The sequence below is a fragment of the Gekko japonicus genome, unplaced genomic scaffold, assembly GCF_001447785.1.
Source record: "Gekko japonicus isolate JY-2015 unplaced genomic scaffold, Gekko_japonicus_V1.1 scaffold342, whole genome shotgun sequence".
Lineage (NCBI taxonomy): Eukaryota > Metazoa > Chordata > Lepidosauria > Squamata > Gekkonidae > Gekko > Gekko japonicus.
In genome coordinates this window covers 963,750-981,389 of record NW_015169785.1, presented here as the reverse complement: position 1 = coordinate 981,389, position 17,640 = coordinate 963,750, and the positions used below count along the sequence as shown (strand labels likewise).

The 17,640-nt window shown below is 41.3% G+C and overlaps 1 protein-coding gene across 1 annotated transcript in view; it reads right to left on the bottom strand.

Annotated features, from left to right (window-relative positions):
• Positions 1-2,224: 2,224 nt before the first annotated feature.
• The window catches only part of RNF8 (ring finger protein 8, E3 ubiquitin protein ligase), a 32,822-nt gene continuing 17,406 nt past the window's right edge, over positions 2,225-17,640 (bottom strand). Inside the window, exons 5-9 of the mRNA XM_015416914.1 lie at positions 13,357-13,419; positions 10,769-10,858; positions 10,335-10,442; positions 8,147-8,351; positions 2,225-5,160 (exon numbers count right to left, since the gene is read on the bottom strand). Of these exons, the coding sequence (XP_015272400.1) occupies positions 4,958-5,160; positions 8,147-8,351; positions 10,335-10,442; positions 10,769-10,858; positions 13,357-13,419 (669 nt within the window). The 3' untranslated portion in view covers positions 2,225-4,957. The remainder of the gene's footprint in view (positions 5,161-8,146; positions 8,352-10,334; positions 10,443-10,768; positions 10,859-13,356; positions 13,420-17,640) is intronic.

The window sequence follows — 17,640 nt, the reverse complement described above, 5'->3', positions numbered from 1 at the left end:
AACCATGTTTTTGCAGTTTTGTGGTGCCACGAATTCGTGGGGGCATGGTTTTTGGAGTGCTGCCTATAGTCTGCAGTATGATGGTGGTTTTATTTTGTTTCAGCGTAAAAATCATATGAATTCATGAGGATCTGTGCTTTGGAATCATGTGTTTGCGCTGTTGTGGTGCCACAAATCTGTGGATGCGTGATTTTTGTGGTGCCCTCTATAGATTAACACATGGCCTACAATATGATGGTAATTTTATTTCATTTCAATGTAAAAATCATATGAATTCATGAGGATCCATGTAGATCCGACTTTTACCTTTTTCCTCTACTGGGTAATGAGTTCCACTATGTTCAATGGAATTTTCTCCCAAAAAAGTGTTTTGGGATTGCAGCTTATTGGATACAATGGGATTTAGTTCCTCAAAGACCTCTTTAGGCTACTCCCACCACCAAACCATTTTCCCAACCAGGGCTTTTTTTTGTAAAAAAAAAGCCTAGCAAGGACTAATTAGCATAATAGACCACACCCCCTGACAGCACAGCTCATTAGCATATTAGGCCACATCCCCATGCCTTCCCTTGGCTAGCCCGGGCAAGCCCCCCCTAGAAGGGAAGGGAGTTTAAACTGCCTTCCCTTGGCTTGCCTTGGCACCCCGTGGCTACGAGACGCCCGAACAATCCAGGGAAGGCATGGGGAGGCATTTAAATGCCTCCCCAATCCTTCTCCCTCCCCCCCCCCCCCCCCCCGAGTCGCATCTCTCTCCAGGCCTTCCCCCTGTAGCCACTCAGGCAGAGGTTTTGGCTGTAGTGAGTGTGGCCAATTTCCTGCCCAAAAATAGCCATTCCCTGAGTTAAGGCAAGCAGACAGTTCCTGTATATTCCAAAATGAAGCACAGATATCTTCTACCATTCCATTTGGTCATCATTGCAAAACAGTTTTTGTGTTTTTTAAAATAAGATTTGCCAGATTCTGTTATTTGCAAGAATGTTTGAAATTCTTAGTTTGGCAAATGAGACATCATGAAGATTGAAGAAGCCTCAGAAAAAAAAAATCTATATACCCCTGGAATCATGTGCTTTGCTCAAACTGTGTACCTTACATAGCTAATACTTTGTAGCATTAGTAGGCCATCTTTGGATTCTTGGAAGTGCATAATACAAAGGATTTCAAATGCTTAGTTTCTTTCAACAATCATTGTTCAGCTGGTGGAATTTTATTTGCCTAAATACTGTTACCAGCTGAGAGCCAGTTTGGTGTAGTGGTTAAGTGTGCAGACTCTAATCTGGGAGGACTGGGTTTGATTCCCCACTCCTCCACTTGCAGCTGCTGGATGATGTGGGGCAAGCCTACCTCACAGGATGTCTGTTACAGAGAGGGGAAAGGAGTTTGTAAGCCACTCTGAGACTCCGAGTGAAGGGCAGGGTATAACTCCAATCTCTTATTTTCTTCTCTCTTCTTCTATTCTTCCTACTTGAGCATAGTTCTTTTAGTTAGTTGTCAATGCTTTGAAAGTATATGCAGCAGCTGAGCTGCACCAAGTTCACGTCCCTGGTACTTTCACATTTGTCATATGTCCAGGTGTTTGTTAACAGCTCATTTAATTGCTGTGTTCATGGATTGGCCCCCAGTAAAACTCAGCACTCTGTGCAAACAGCTGTCTATTTGATGTCAGTGTCACATTTGGAACAAACTTTGCTACCTCAGCGTATATTCCTAGAAATCATCAGCCTAGCTCATAGGGCTAAACATTTTTGCCAAGAACAATCAAGTTTAACCTTCCATGATTAGGTATTATTTCTGACATGAGAATTTTGCATTTTTGTTTATACAATTCTTTTTTTATGATGGTCTAGAACTCACTTCAGTTTTTCCTTATGCTCTTACCTGACGTTTCCCTGCAGTAGGATATTATCTATAAAACATGTAAAACCATGAGGATTTTATTAGATCACTTTTGTGTACACCTCTGAAGATCCCAAATAACAATCTTAATTTCAACTTGCCAAAATAATTTAAGTAATTAAATTAAGTTAATTTCAACTTGCCAAAAAAGCCAGCAACTTTTGTCATGCATCTACATTTGCCCAAATCCACTGCTGTCATCAAGGACTATTAAAAACTCCGATCACGCCAATTTACTGTTATTTTCTTCTACAGCCGACAACTGAAAATGTCCTTACAAGTTTTGTTCACGTCTTTTAGTTCCATTCTTATAATCTCTGCCAAGCCTGCCCACAATGGCTGTTGCATTCTGCTGCTGAACTTTGTATGTGTGTTTCTACTTTGAATATCACCTTCAGTTCTCCTGCAAGGAATGGATGTCAAATTTGCTGGACCTGCCTTATACTGGTAGTAATGTTAGCTGCTCAGGAAAGGGAGTTACCCAAAGATAACAAATGGGTTCTCTTTCCTTCAAAGGCAGAAATCAGAAGAGATACGAATTAGAAAAAAAAGTAGTGCATATATTTGAAAAAAATAGAACAGGCGCAAAAGAAAGTGTACAACATGAATACACACAGAAAAACATTTGTGCTCTGTAGAGGTTTCGCCAAGGTAGAAAGGACTGGCTCTCACTTTTTCTACAGAAAATACCAGACGGGTACCTGTGTGGTTGGTGCTGGAATCATAACCACCCCACACACATTCTAAAAGCCAAGTGGGGTAAGCCCGTTATTTTAACTTAAGGGATGCACCAAGAAAACATTTAAGGATCAGGACTGATCACTCTACAGGCCAAACTAGATGCTACAGAGGTAACAGCCCTTTTCCTCAGCACCGTTTCCCCTAATTAAATTAGCAGTTCCACATTACTGCCCTAAGGTAATCAGACAGAAGAACCACAGGAAATCCTGTTTACTAATCTACATCATTTCTAGAGTTTGGCCCTAAGACCATGGAAGAACACAATATACCAGCTGATCACCGAATAGTTTGCACTGGTTCCTAGAGCAGATGTTCAATCCCCTTTTGGTCATTACAGCTTGTTTCACATGTTAGTTTTCCTCAGAAACATCGGTTAATTGTACAAAACCTACGTTCTGTAACACATGACCATTATATTGTGTGTCACATGAAGGGTGCATATAAGCAGCAGTGACTTCCAACAACCCAGTGTCCACAGTGAGATGGACAGTTCTGCTTCAAGGACATGTTGGCCTGAACTACATTCTGGAATTTATGAATGTGTTGCAATAATTTATTGACAATAGTATACTCCCAAGAGAATGTTAAGTGATACTGAAGTAACCTGTTCATATCAGAGTTTGGAACTTCTTAGTATGAGAGCAAAGAAGGGAAGAGGGGTGGCCAGACATGTCTGCACAGACAGCAAGGGGAGTATTTATCCATTTGTTCCTTAGCAATGGATATTAGCTTGTGTGACTGTACAAAACAGAAACAAGAATTTTCTTCCTTTTACACAACTTATATCTTAAATAAATAACGATCAACCTCCAGTTATATATAACAAGCAAATATAGAAAGGTTGCCTACTTAGTTACATACTTGCTAGTTTGAAACTGAAACCCCTGAAATGGATCCTGGGGTGCAAACTTATTCCAGCAACAATTTTTGAACACTGATAAATATGTAACTATCACATTAATTTATTGGGAGATACATCTTTTCACTCGGCCATCCCATCTACTGAACAGTATTTCTGCAAAAGCCAAAGCAACCCACCTATACAAAAGTACTTGTTACCATTTTAGACTTCTGCCGTTCAATCTTGGAAACAGGGCTTAAAGGGAAACCAGTTAAAGATGCTTTCCTTGGAATTTAGGTACAGGATTCTTTGGTGCTTAGGGAAGGGTTAATTTAACCTTCGCAACTACTTCCACTTTTTTAAAGCAATAGCGGCCAGGTAGACTCAACATATTTATGTGGCCATACGGGGAATTAATGAAGTAAGCTCACTATTATCAAAGCAAGCTTACGTTGCAAAAAGATGTGAAACTCAGGGTAATACTACACAAGAATGACAGTTACAAAGAACATGGGCTGCCAGACATCAAGTTTCACACCCTGTTCCATAATTTCTACTTTAACACAGGCCACACCATTATAATGCATTGCTTTTCTCCTGCAAGCAGCAATCAAGAATATAGAGGAAGGAGAGAAACACACATCATAATGACATCAGGACTGGGCTAAAATAGATGGGGGCCAGTATTGGGCTGCCCTTTTTGGCAGCCACCACATGCGCTTTGAATTGTGTTGTTCTGTTTTGAACAAAAAGCTTTGGACAGATTGTTACTACAACTCCAGAATAACAACAGGTATAACTACCTGCAATTTAAAGATGGTGACAGAAACTGATGGCCCACTAGCCAAATATGTCCTGGACACCTGGCCTTTCACCACACTTAAACCTTCCAAAAAGTTAAATGGAACCCAACTACTCACAGACATGGAACCCGCCAGAAACACAGAAGTTGCCCTGCCCACTCTATTCCTCTTGCCTAAGGAAAAGGAAGCTGCTGGTCTCAGGCTTACAGCATTGTCCAGCTATGGCTAAGTTTGCAGAAGTGAGCAAGGGAAGTAACTTTGTCCCTCACCCCAGTACTCTGTCTGTACTGCCCACCCACTACTATAAAGTAAAAGCTGCCTTCAAAATCAAATGCTTCAGGGTCCACAGCCCCTACACGACAGATGACAGATATACTCAAAATAGTTATTTGGCTGAGGTGAATTGGTACCTTCAAGCTAAGTAGCATGTTATCTTCCTGAATTAGTTAAATCAACAACAGAAACAGAAGTTTACAGTCGCCACTGGCCTAGGATGAAAAGCGGGTTTTGAGTCCTACAGTGTTTGATGATATGCTTTGGAGATGTTATACATCCATTTAAGAAAAAACAAAAGACCCTTTAAATCCACAATTTAAACTCCAGTCTCTTCGTTGTTCCAAACATCCAGTCCTTTCTCCCAGCAGACTACAACCAGCTGCAAGGGCGCAACCCACATTCTTCAGATAACGTGCTGGCTATCGGAGTCCCCCTCGTAGTCATCGCTTTCATAGCTGCTGACTGACATGATGGAGCGAACAGAGGTAAGACTACTAGTCTCGCTGTCTAATGTTGAGGTAACACTACTGCTCTCACTGTCTGAGAAAGAAGTAAGGCTACTGCTCTCACTTTCTGACGCGGGACTCTCCAGAGCAACTTGCTTCCCTGCAATTAAAAACACACACACACACACAAAAACAGAGATTAGCTGAAAACAATGCCAATACTTTATTAAGGCTGGCAGCTTACCAATGAGAATTTTCTTTGGCAATTCCACCTGGAGACACTCCACACTTTACTGTTTAAACTCCTGAGAACTGAGGCCTAAGCCACTTTCACACTGTGAAGAATCCCAACTGTCACGTGCACGCCATTCACAACTTATAATGCCATGGTTCTAGTCTGGCCTTTTAAATTCAGATACATTCAGATCAATTCAGAACTGACTGCCTGCTTGCTGGCTGCTGTTCATGCCTGCCGCTGTATATGAACTGTTTTGAGCACTAGCACTTTGTAATGTTTTATATTTATATTGTCATGATTTTACTTAGTTCTGTTTTAGCTGTGTAGTGTTTGTGTAAGCAGCCCTGAGCCTGCTATGGCGGGAAAGACGGGGTCGAAATCCAATAAATAAATAAATAATAAAGTGTAAACCAACTCACACCCTTTCCATTCCAAACAAGGAGGACTTACCCAAACTGTTGGGCTCCAGAAAACAAAGCAATAACATAAGAAAGCAACAGCATCCAATTTCTGCTGTGATTTACTACCAGCAAGGGAGAAAGAAGCAGCCTTCCAAAGTTTTCAGGGATGCACACGTGTCAGGGGCTTGTACAGTAGGTTTTTTGTTCATGACTGGTCAGGGAGCTAAATGCTCACCCATTAATGCTTCACTGGTGGACAGTGTACAACAAAGTTTGGGGCCAATGTGGCAACAAGATGTTCCTGGGGGGGTTTCTGCTCTTCATGTCCCTTCTCCAGGCAATATGCAATATTCTTCTCTGACAACAGCACACATGAAAATAATCATCCAGTGAAGCTTTTTCATATGGTCAGAAATTTAATTTGGACTTCCCTACAAAAACATGCTGAACCTTCAGTAGACTGCCTTGATTCTTTACAGATAAAATTGCTGACACCTGATCCAGCTTAGATATATTCAGCGGCGGTGCAATCTCGCCATTCTATTCTATGGCCCCATAGAATAGAATGGAGAGATAGTGCCGCTTCTGCAGCGCAACTCCAGAGAGAAGGGGTTTAAATTTTAAACCCCTTCTCTCTTTGCTTCCCCCCCACCTCAGCCTGCCTTGGCAGGCTGGCTGGAGAAGCAAAAGGGGGGGGGGGAGATCTTCAAAACCCTCCCCTTTCCCAGCTAGCCTGCCAAGGTGGGCTGGGGGGAGGGGAAGTGAAGAGATAAGGGGTTTAAATTCCTTCTCTCTGGAGTCTCCATTCTATTCTATGGTCCCCTAGAATAGAATGGAGAGAGAAGGGGGTTAAACTTTAAACCTCTTCTCTCTTCGCTTGGCAGGCCGGCTGGGGAAACAAAAGGGGGGCCATCTTCGAAAGCCTCCCCTTTCCCAGCCGGCCTGCCAAGGCGGTGGGGGGGGGATGGAGAAGGGGTTTAAAGTGCTGGGGAAGGGAAGGGGATGCTTTTGAAGATTTCTTCCCCCCCTTTTGATTCCCTTTCTGACATCACTTCTGGTGATGCCAGGGGGCAAGGCATATGCTAATGAGCTATTATGCTAATAGCTTATTAGGTATGCTAATGAGCTCCTGCAGCTCTTTTTCTACGAAATGACCCCTGGATATATTACATCAGTTCTATACCCAGTGTTGGTAGGGTTGGTTGTAACTGTTTGGATGAATCTGGTTTGGGGGTGGAGGCTGCTTTGGTCACCTAATGAATGTTGCATCAGAAGGACTGAGGGATCATGTGACCCTACTGAGTCTCCTAGGTATCCCAGCTGTTTTCAGAATCACTGATCTTGGTATCCTTCAAGAATACCTTACAGAATTAGGGGCAAGGATTTGTAGTGGTTGTCTACCCTTTCTCCAAAAGAGGTTTCAGAAGAGAGAGGAGATTGGATTTATACATTGCCCTTCAACTTGAGTCTCAGAGCGGCTTACAATCTCCTTCCCCTCCCCACAACAGACACCCTGTGAGATAGGTGGGGCTGAGAGAGCTCTTTTGAGAACTGCTCTTTCCAGAACAGCTCTGAGAGAACTGTGAGTGACCCAAGGTCATGCCAGCAGCTGCATTTGGAGGAGGGCGGAATCAAACACGGTTTCCCCAGATTAGAGTCTGCGCCCTTAACCACTACACCAAACTGGATGTTTTTATGCTCAGATTATTTCAGCTTGGGAACTGGGCATTTCAAAGAGTGTTTACTCACATATGAACCTCCCCGTGATCTAAGAAGAGACTCTGCTCCAAATTCCATTACTCAGGGATATTAGGATGATCTCCATGCATCTCATAGCCTGCTCAATGATTGCTTGAGAGCTCTAGAACACTTTCCCCTGTGAAATCCCACCTTGCTCCACTTGGAAACATGTGAAAACTTTTTCATTCAGGACAGCATCTTCAACATGTTTCCTGTTCTTTGCCTTTTTCTTGCTGCATTATTTGGGTATTATTATTTTTACTGATGTTTATGTTTTTATTTTTTCCTTTATGCCACCCTGCAATGTTTGAAAAGCTTTAAAAAAAAACCCTATATTGTCCCATTCAATTCTTAAGTTTTTAGATGTGAGTTAAGTAAACACTGAAGTGATATCTATATCATGCCTCAACATAAGCATACATGTAAATCAGAATTTTCGACTCTTGCAGAAAACACAACCTTCGTGGCTTGCATCACATTAGTTTATTTTAATGTGACACAAAGGAAACAGCTGATTTAGCTGGCTAACCAACATTCCAATAGTTAGCAAGATCTGTGGAAAAAGTGTTGATCAGACATCTTGTAGAAACATTTTTGAAATGCTGAACCCAAAGCAGTTTTTAGAACTGTACTGGATATGCTTTTTTAAAAAAAACTAACCTCTCCTATGTGGACAGAAGCCCACTTTGCCACTGATACATTTCTAATTGGTCACTAAGGTAAATAAGTGTTAAGCAAAATTCAAATGCCGAAGACCCACCTCTCACCTTTTCGTTCTTTCATGAGTGACAGGCGACGATGCTTTGTTTCAGCATCCAGGTTTTCCACCATCCTATCAATACAGTTGTCTAGAACCAGCGATCGTGTCTTGGACGATATTGTTCTTCTACAGATTGGACACTCCACCTTGCGCTTCATCCACTCTCTGATACAATAGGAGCAGAAGCTGTGTGCACAGTTTAGAGTGACAGCCTGTAAAAACAAAAGTGGACTAGTGTCTGAGTACTCTCCCATTTATCACTGAAAAAAAGTAAAAGTGCTTTATTTCCTTGCTTGTGAGAAGAAAGTACATTTTTGGAAAAAATAACATAATGGGAAGAGAATGATTAACATAGGCAAGTGCTAACATTTTGTATGGCTATCTTTCATGCAATGCGATGGATTTTTCTAATTTCTTATGGTGTGCGTCTTCTCTGCATATGTGACATTTTGGTTTGAGTATTATTTGATTATATTTTGTGACACACATACTCCCACTCTATTTTTGACTTTAAAACAAAGCTCTGTTCTGAAGACTGTATTCTTTTTTTTTAATTTGATAATTTATAGAGAGAAAAAGAAAGAGAATACAATCCCAGCCAGCTCACATCTTTCAGAGAGATAAAGCCCAGGGTTGTTCTGTAGAGGGTAGGGAGGAAGAAGTTATCTCATTGTTCTGTAGAGGGTAGGGAGGAAGAAGTTATCTCATTAGCAGCACCTTTGATTTTATTTATCTTCAGGAAGTGGGGGAGTGAGACTGGTGGCAGAGAGGGTGTGCACAGCTGTCGAAGCCAGGTGATCAAGCTTAATCCTGCGCCTGCCTTTGGTGACCCTTCCCATTTATTAGTCAGTATGAAACTTCATGAGGAAAGAATTCATTGAAAACAAAGAACAACTTCTCTGTTATGGAATATTATGCAAAGCTCGATATGATATTGTTTAACACATTCCCTCTAATTACCTCTTGAACTAATGCTATAATGACTACTCAAAGATGGATCCACTGATAGTTCTTGTGTAAGCTACTGGAAATTGTACATTTTTAAATAAACACTATAAAACAGAGCATACACATTTATCATATCATAAACAAGATGTCTTTGTAACATTTGAAAAGCAACAGATTAAGATACACAGCTTCCCACCTTTACTAAGAAATTGCATATTCAACTGCGGTTTGTCAGTGGACAGAGGCAGCCGCTCGCCTGTATTCTCCGGGAGGTTTATTTTCTTTTTTTTCTCTTCACCGCAATGTTTGATTTATTTGGGGGTTGATAAGCCTAAAGGTTTTGTTTTTTAACCTAAGAACAGCTCTTGCTGCATCTATAAATTGGAGTTTTTATCTCTAATCTTAGTAAAGAATGCCCAGTTGTTAGTTGTTGATTTATAGCTGACTAGAATTCTACAGCTTCCCCTCTATCATACTGCCTGAAGGTTATTTGCCTGGGCACACTCAGCATATTCAACTGATGCTAAAAGAAATCTGTAATCCAAAATTATGACATGATGCTTTGGTGTTACCTGAATTAGCCATAAGTTCATGCCTTTCTTCTCTCCCTTCTTGTTTCATGGCAAACCAGAGCTTACTGTTACACCTGAACTGGTAAGCTATGGTTTGCACTTGCCCTTCACATCCCTCTTAAAATCAGAGCACACAAGGAGAGGAATGCTCATATCCTGTCAAGGCTCACTCACGTAGTGCCAAACCTGGCATTAAAAGTGAAGCAAGTAAGCCTCTCTGTATTTTTCTCTTGAAAAGGTTTACCAGCAACTGTATTTCCAGTGAATGGAAGTAACTAGTTACATTGCCACAACATTCTGAATAATTCAGAAAAAAATAATTCTCAGACAACAGCCTCAATATATATTTTAATGTTTCACAACAAAACTCTTTAAAAGAATTATAGAAAGACAAAGGTGCTACCCACACTGTGATAGCCAAACAGCACCATATATATCAGTGTAATCTGACCAGGGAATAGGCCCTGCAGAGAGCTACAGAGATGAATCCATATCCTGTAGACATACAAATCTGGAGAAGAGGCCTATACATTTTCTAAATAAATAACAGACTCATGAATTAAATTGGATAGTGCAACTTCAGAATGGATTCAGTGAGGAAGAAAGTATCTATGCTATTATAATGCTTCTTGAAACTTTTCCCATCCAGTCTCATCTGTTTTAATTATATTTTACCTCAATAAAGTGTTCAGAGCAGATTGTACACTGCAACTCATTCTCTAGCACATCGTTCATCTGGCTCAAAGCCTCCTCCTTTTGTGCTCTTGCCTTCTCTTTCTCCTCCTGTAACCAAAATCACACAAGATCAATGATTATTGAGAATGCATTGGTTACGAGGGAGAATATATTGGACATGAGAAATGAACTTTCTAAAAAGTGAGAAGTAAGCAGGTGTCAACAATATGAAGACGCCTTGGAAGCTACATACACCCTAAACTCAGTCCCACCCATGAAAAGGAAAGCAAGGAGGTGACTTGTCCTCTAGCTCTGGAAAAGAAGCAAGCAGCTTCCTTAAGATGCAAAACAGATGCTTCAAAAAAGTGGGCAATCTTGTAGCAAAGCCTGCACCAACTTGTCTCATTATACTGCATCCTACTTCTGTTCAATACCTTGGTCTCCTTCAGCTCCCTATCCTTGGCTTTAATGATTTCTTCAAAGTCTTTTTTGCTACGGCTCAATTCTTCCATCAGAGCACGATGCTGAGAAATAAAAAACAAAACAAAGTTTGAATTAACAATTCTGAACTAGGGCATTCTACTGAACACCAACCCCCCCCCCCAGTCTGTCAACTCACTAATAAATCTCTCTAAATAAATGTACCCCAGGTACACAGATGTCAGTGTTTTTATAGCAAAAAAATGTAAAGATACTATGGCCCTCAGACAAGTACAGAGGAAAGACCTGCCATATTATCTTCCAAAGGAACTCTAGCTGGGAGTGGTGATGAACAGGCCCTTTGGGCCACTAGTAGCTTCCTATTTTCTAGATTTAGAGTGTAAACCAAATCCCCCACCAAAGACATCTGTTATTAGTCAACATTCAGATCGATGTAGAATGTTTAACAGCTTAGTTTTAATTCTTAAGGACACCATTAAAATAAATATTCAGATTGTAGATTAAACATGTGATCGAACATTCCTCCACATGAAAAAATTCCCCACACAGATGTTTGGAAAAAGAGTTCTCCCTCGCATGTTAGCTTTCTATGCGCAGAGAATACTTTTCATACATAAATATCAACATTACACATTCCAATGGAGTACATTCCTACCATCTAACCTGGAGCACTGCTTGCTCAACTCTCATCCGTTAACACCCCTCTTGTAGCTGAGATTTATTTATTTATGATATTTTCATCATTTGGACACATGGGAAAGCAGCAATGGAGAAATTTCACCGGGCCTTCAGCAACTTCAGCCCACTGTCAACTTGAGCATGAACCAATCCATGCAAGAAATACACTTTCTAGACACCACTTTACAAATACATAATGGAAGCATAAAAACCACCTTATACCGGAAATCTACTGATCACCAAGCCTATCTACATGCCTCCAATCACCATCCTGAACCCACCAAGCGATCCATTGTCTACAGCCAGTCTCTACACTACAGCCTTGTCTGTTCTGACCCTTCTGACTGATTCTCACCTGCAGGATCTATAGCAGACGTTTTTAGAATTACAACACCCATCAGATTTAGTAAGGAAACAGATCAGCAAAGCCAGAGTGATACCAAGAGATAACCTGCTACAAGACAGGCCCAAACAAAACAATAACAGAACTACACACACAGCTCTCAACTCAAACCAGTTCAACACATCACTATGACCTACAATCTATGCTGGACAATGATAGTTTGCATTGTGAGGCAAACTTTTTCTTGTACACAGACAGCCTCCTGATCTTAAACAACTTCTCACCTACAACAATGTTCTACCTAACACAGAGACACAGACTCTGGGACCAGAGATTGCAACAAACCAAGATGCCAACTCTGTTCCCATATTCACTCTGACAACACAATTACTGGACCTAACAACACCAGCCATACCATCTCAGGTTCATTCATTTGTTCATCTTCCAATGTCATGCATGCCATCAAATGTCACAATGTGCTTCCACTTTCTACAGTGGACAAACAGGTCAGTTGCTATGCAAAATAAATCTGACATTAAAAACCACAACACTAAAAAAAAAGAACAGTGGGAGAATAATCTCCCAGGTCTTTCCATTGCTGACCTAAGAGTGGCAGTCCTCTTGATATGACAAGGGGAGATTACAGTGTGAAATTGCTGAACATGAGTTTGTTCACAAATTCAGAACAATGGATGCCCCAAGGGCTGAACAGGGACATAGGATTTTAATCTCATTACAGACACTAATTTTCTGCTCTTAAGAATTTCTCCTCTACTTTGATCAATCTGATTACGACATGCAATGAACCTCTGCATCCTGAGTTTCTCCTTTGCAGTACCCCTCCTACTTTCTGACTGTGATATAAGGAAGGACCCAGACCTCCATTCCGACTCATATATGATGAAGAGAGCTCTGACTCTTGGAATCTTAATACCCCAAAAATCTTGTTGGTCTCTAGCTGTTCTAATTCAGACCAACACAACACCCTCTGAAATTCTCTCATCTTTTCTTCAGTTAGGCCCAAGTGAGTGGAGATTCTGCACTGGAACACACCATACATGCAGTAAAAGATTGGTACCAGCTGGCAGGCATGCTTTCATTGATGCTTATTACTAATTTTCCCATTCAGGTACCCTCAGCAGCTCTATCTTCATTCTTATCCCCTTTTGTTTTGTGTCTGCTCCTGGCCCAATATGTCACTTATGAGTCTGATATGGGAGCCATCATTCATGTGAAGCTGCCTTTGTCAAGTCACACCACTGGTCCATCTAGCCTAGCATTGTGGACAAATGTTCAGCAAAGGTGACTGTTTCTGATGACACACAGCAATCTACCAGTTTGAAGGAATATGTTATTAAATAAATCTTAATTGTTTCAAATGAAGAATAAGACAGGTGGAAAGACAGCAGTCAGCTTCAAAGGGATGAAACCCTGATATTTTTCTGCAGCTTTGTAAGAATATCTCCCCTTTCCATACATGGCCTCATTATGTGGACATTTTGGACTGCACTCTTGAGCCAATCAGAAATATGGGAATTACCTAGCACTGTACTATGTTACCTGCGCCAGGACCTGGGCCAGTTGTTCTTTCAGTTTCTCTTCCCCTTGTTCCTCCTTTGCTCCCTAAATGACAAGAAGGAGGCTGTCAGTCAAATACAAAAAGAACTAAGAACATGCAGGGTGTTAGAAGAAGCCAAAGCGACTAAGTATTTGTTCCTTTCTAGCAAAATCATCATCATCTGCAGCAATAACTGTGAAACACCCCATTGGCTTTCTTCTTGCTCAGTAAAAGAGATACTCTCTGCCAAAAGTAATTGTAATGCCTGCTGGAACCAATAACTTCTAGTTATAGGGGGCTTCCTTAAACAAAAGTGATATTTATTAGGTTCTTATATAAAACAATCTTTACAGAAGGCCAGTTTATAATATAATCTGTTTTGTTAAGTACCGTGTCAAAGAGCCAGGATGGTGTAGTGGTTAAGAGTGGCAAACTCTAATCTGGAAAACTGGGTTTGATCCCCCCCCTCCCCCACATAAAGCCTGCTGGGTGACCTTGGACCAGTCACAGTTGTCTTAGTAAAAATGCAAGTACTGGGCAGCTGTACAGAGGGAAGAACATCAAATTATTCTGCTGGCAGAGTACAGGATGAAGTGAAAGCTGCTGCTTCTGACTCTTCTTGCACTCTTCTCTTCTTGCCTTACCCGCTCTTGATGATTACAGCACCTGATATACCCACATTTTGAAAGGGTAGCAGGAGAGATAGTGGCATCCTGATGGAAGGAGAGGATTGACATGACCCGAAAAGCTGCTCTGCTCAACTCCACTTCCCCTCAGAGCTAGCAAAGCCCTCCGCTATATGGGATCCTGGAATCCAAATTCCAGAGAGGCACAGGATGCCTCTGTGATGCCTCTGTACTCAGGTATGCTAGCACTTGCTACTAAGGCTTTCCTGCAAGCAGTTGTCCATATCTACCTGCTTCTTGCCTTCCCTCCACTGTCATCATACAACCCCCACCCCCAAACCTCAATCCACCATGCACTTTCCCATTCAGCACGAACTGCATCCTTCGGTGTCTTTTTAGAGGGACCAGATGCCCACACCACCCACTTAAAAGCATCGCCCCTTCTCCTCCCAACTCTTGTGGCCTTGTCCCTGTAGGTTACCCACAGGGAGAGCTTAGGCAGGGAGAAGTAAGGAGCAGGTACCCCCTGCCCCAGGGCATTTAGTGGGCATCAAGCCCTCACTGGGAGGGGTGTGGCAACATGAATCCATACTCTGTGGGGCCAGAACTGGGGGCACCCATGAAGCAGATCACATATGGCCATGGCTCAGCCTTTAGAAGCCACTGCACCAAAAGACAAGAGCACTGACCAATTAAAAATGCAAAAGCAGACAAGCAGTTCTGAACTATGATTTGCCTGATTTTTTTTCCTTTTGAATTTGAAGCTACTGTTATCAGGGCCTACTACTATTGTTTTGCCTAAAGAAATGCCCAGCAGGTACCCAGGATTTAACAACTAAAGGTTGCTAATACTATACTTTGAAATGTAGCATCCATTATTGTCTGGGAGTGACAAAGAAATAGTTTGGAGTCAGTCTGAACTAAGAGGCAGGGGGAGACTGAGAGCTGTGAGTTAGCTGAAGGAGAAGCACCTAGGGGAGTACAAGCTCTTTTTTTGGACTCTGATGCAGGATTATGGATTTAATGCCTGCTGCAGGAGTTTTCTATTTACTTCCAATACATTTGGTTTAGATATTTAAACAAAACGAATATTGCAAAGCCTACAATTCTCTCTCAAACACAGGAACTAAATTCTGTAATGTTACCCTGAACTTTTCATCTGTTGGGGAGGCACAGCACACTGCTGGCAGTAACAGAATAATGGAGAAAACACTGCAATGGCTCACAGAAGAACTTCAGTCAACTGTGAAGGAGAGTCCAAAGGCAGCACACAAAGAGGTGAATGCTTCAGCAGGCAAAAAGGGTTAAAACTGACCCAGGACCATAGCTTCACAAAACCCAGTCAAAAGACAGCTGAGACAATCTAAAAGGTATATAAGCAGCTGCTGGGCTTGGACTGTGGCTTGTCAGTTTAGGAGCCTGCAGGATGGATGGAGGTGAGGTTGAGGCACAGCGCCAGGGATCAGAAACCTGCTGGAAAAATAAACTGCTGAAGATGAACCAAGACGACAGGCAGACTGGCACTGAAAGCAAGTGGGCTAGGAAAACAGCATTTGAATCCTTCTGCCATGACTGAGGCAACACTTCTTGTAATCTTCTGCACCTATGCATAGACATGTAAAATGTCCAGAAATTTTGAAGCTATGGGGAAAAAATATTTTGGGGGGAAAGAGGGCAGGATTTTCGGAAAAACTGAAATTTATGCTATACTTACTGTTCTATCAAATCTAATTTTATCGCTTTAACAACATAAAATGCATTACTTAACATATCAAAGTTATAAACACCTTAGTTTTGTACAAGCAAAATTACCAATATGCCCAGTACTTGAGAGAAAACTGTAAGCTAATGCATCCTATACTATCTTAGCGCATGTATACATGTACCTTAATTTTTAATTTTTGTTATCTGGTTAGAGACAGCCCAGTTTTCAATGAAACTTTCAGTTTTCCTCTGAGGCTTTGGTGTAGTTTCTGTCTCACCTCCTTCTGATCTTTTTTCTAGCTCCTGCAAAGTAGGGCAATAAGCTACTTTCTACCCAGTCTGTGGGTTAATGTGTCACAGTGGTTTGAGGGAGATATGAAAAGGTCAGCCACATCAGGTCAAAAGGACAACAGAAGGCATATTAAGAAGCAATGAAAGCCCTGCATGCTCCCCTCATGAAAAGCTGGCATCCGTCTAGGTACAGAAATGCATCTTGGATTTAAGAGCTGTATATGCCTACAGCATGCCCACCTTGTCTTTGAAAGCATTTCACTCATTCTAGAAGAGAAAATATTTAATAGGAGTGTTTTTCAGTACTCCCCAAAATTTCCAATTCTTCCATCAGAAAGATGGGGGAGAGGCCTGAGGGAAAGGGGGGGGGAGAACAGGTGGGATTTCTGAATTTTTCCAGTTCCCCCCCCCCCAGGTTTCTACCTATGTGTACCTGATGGATTCTAGTGTACCCCAGATAGAGGCTCACATTATGCTAGCCAAAGAAAATGGAAGCCACATCCCAAGATCATGTCAAGGTTAAGTGACTGGGATATGAGAACAAAGAAAAATGAATAGTAGCTTTGCAATCCCCCATGAAATGGCTGTGGAAATACTAAGGAAATGAAGTATTTTATCATGAAAATCAATGAGGAAATAATCAGTGTTCCACAAAAGCATATACCAGGTCATCAGTGGCAAGGAAATTTTTCTTCCTGATGAGTACCTTTTAAAGGAAAGGAATTTGCTACACTAAGCTTTTTTCCTCTAGTCCTATAGCCAATTTTTCTTTCATTTTCACCCCAATACAGCCTCTCTTTCTGCTTCCTTTTCTGTCCTGATATCTTCTAAGACAGGAGGAGCAGGAGGAAAGAAAAATGGGAGACAGTAAGCACAGAACCACCATAGAAAGCACCCTTTTAACATATGTCTTTATGTTATCTAGCAGCTAAAAATAGAGAATTATTTTTCAAATGGAAATCAGATTTGGCACTGATTTCTACTATAAATTTTTCAACCCTAGTGGCCAGGGGGTTTCAGTGATATTCATTCTGGTCTTATGATATTTACTCAGCTGTAAGCGTTTCTGAGTTTAATGGGGCTTATTCCAAAGTATCTGTGTATGCGATTGCACCCTTGAAGATATAAAGCTGCCTTATACCAAGTCAGACCACTGGTCCAGCCAGCCCAGCACTGTCTGCTCTGAACAGTACTGAACCTGATGGTCTTCTCTACAAATCATTCCCTGCCCTGGAGGTATCTGTTTTGGAGATATAAACAGACTGGCCCAAATTTCTTCACAGCTTATGAAATAAGTTTCCTTAACAAGCAACTCTATATATTATATGGTATTTGAGCATATGTATAATCATGTAGCTGCTCGCAAACAAACTAAAAGGGCAAACCAGACAAGATTATTAAATTAACCACAGCATAATACGTACACAAATTCAGAATTGTTTTCCTTCTATTGACACAATCTGTATAAGGTCCAGTTAGTCTAGGAATTATCTTATATTTACAGGTAACAAGTTTAGTCATTCTACTGCTGAGATAAAAAATGGCAGTCCTCAAACAGAGAAGCTTCAAGGGGACATTACAACATGTGAATGCTGAATTTGAGTTCATTTACAATGGACCCCCCCAGGGGGGTTCTGCATAGGGACACAGGATTCTAATCTCACT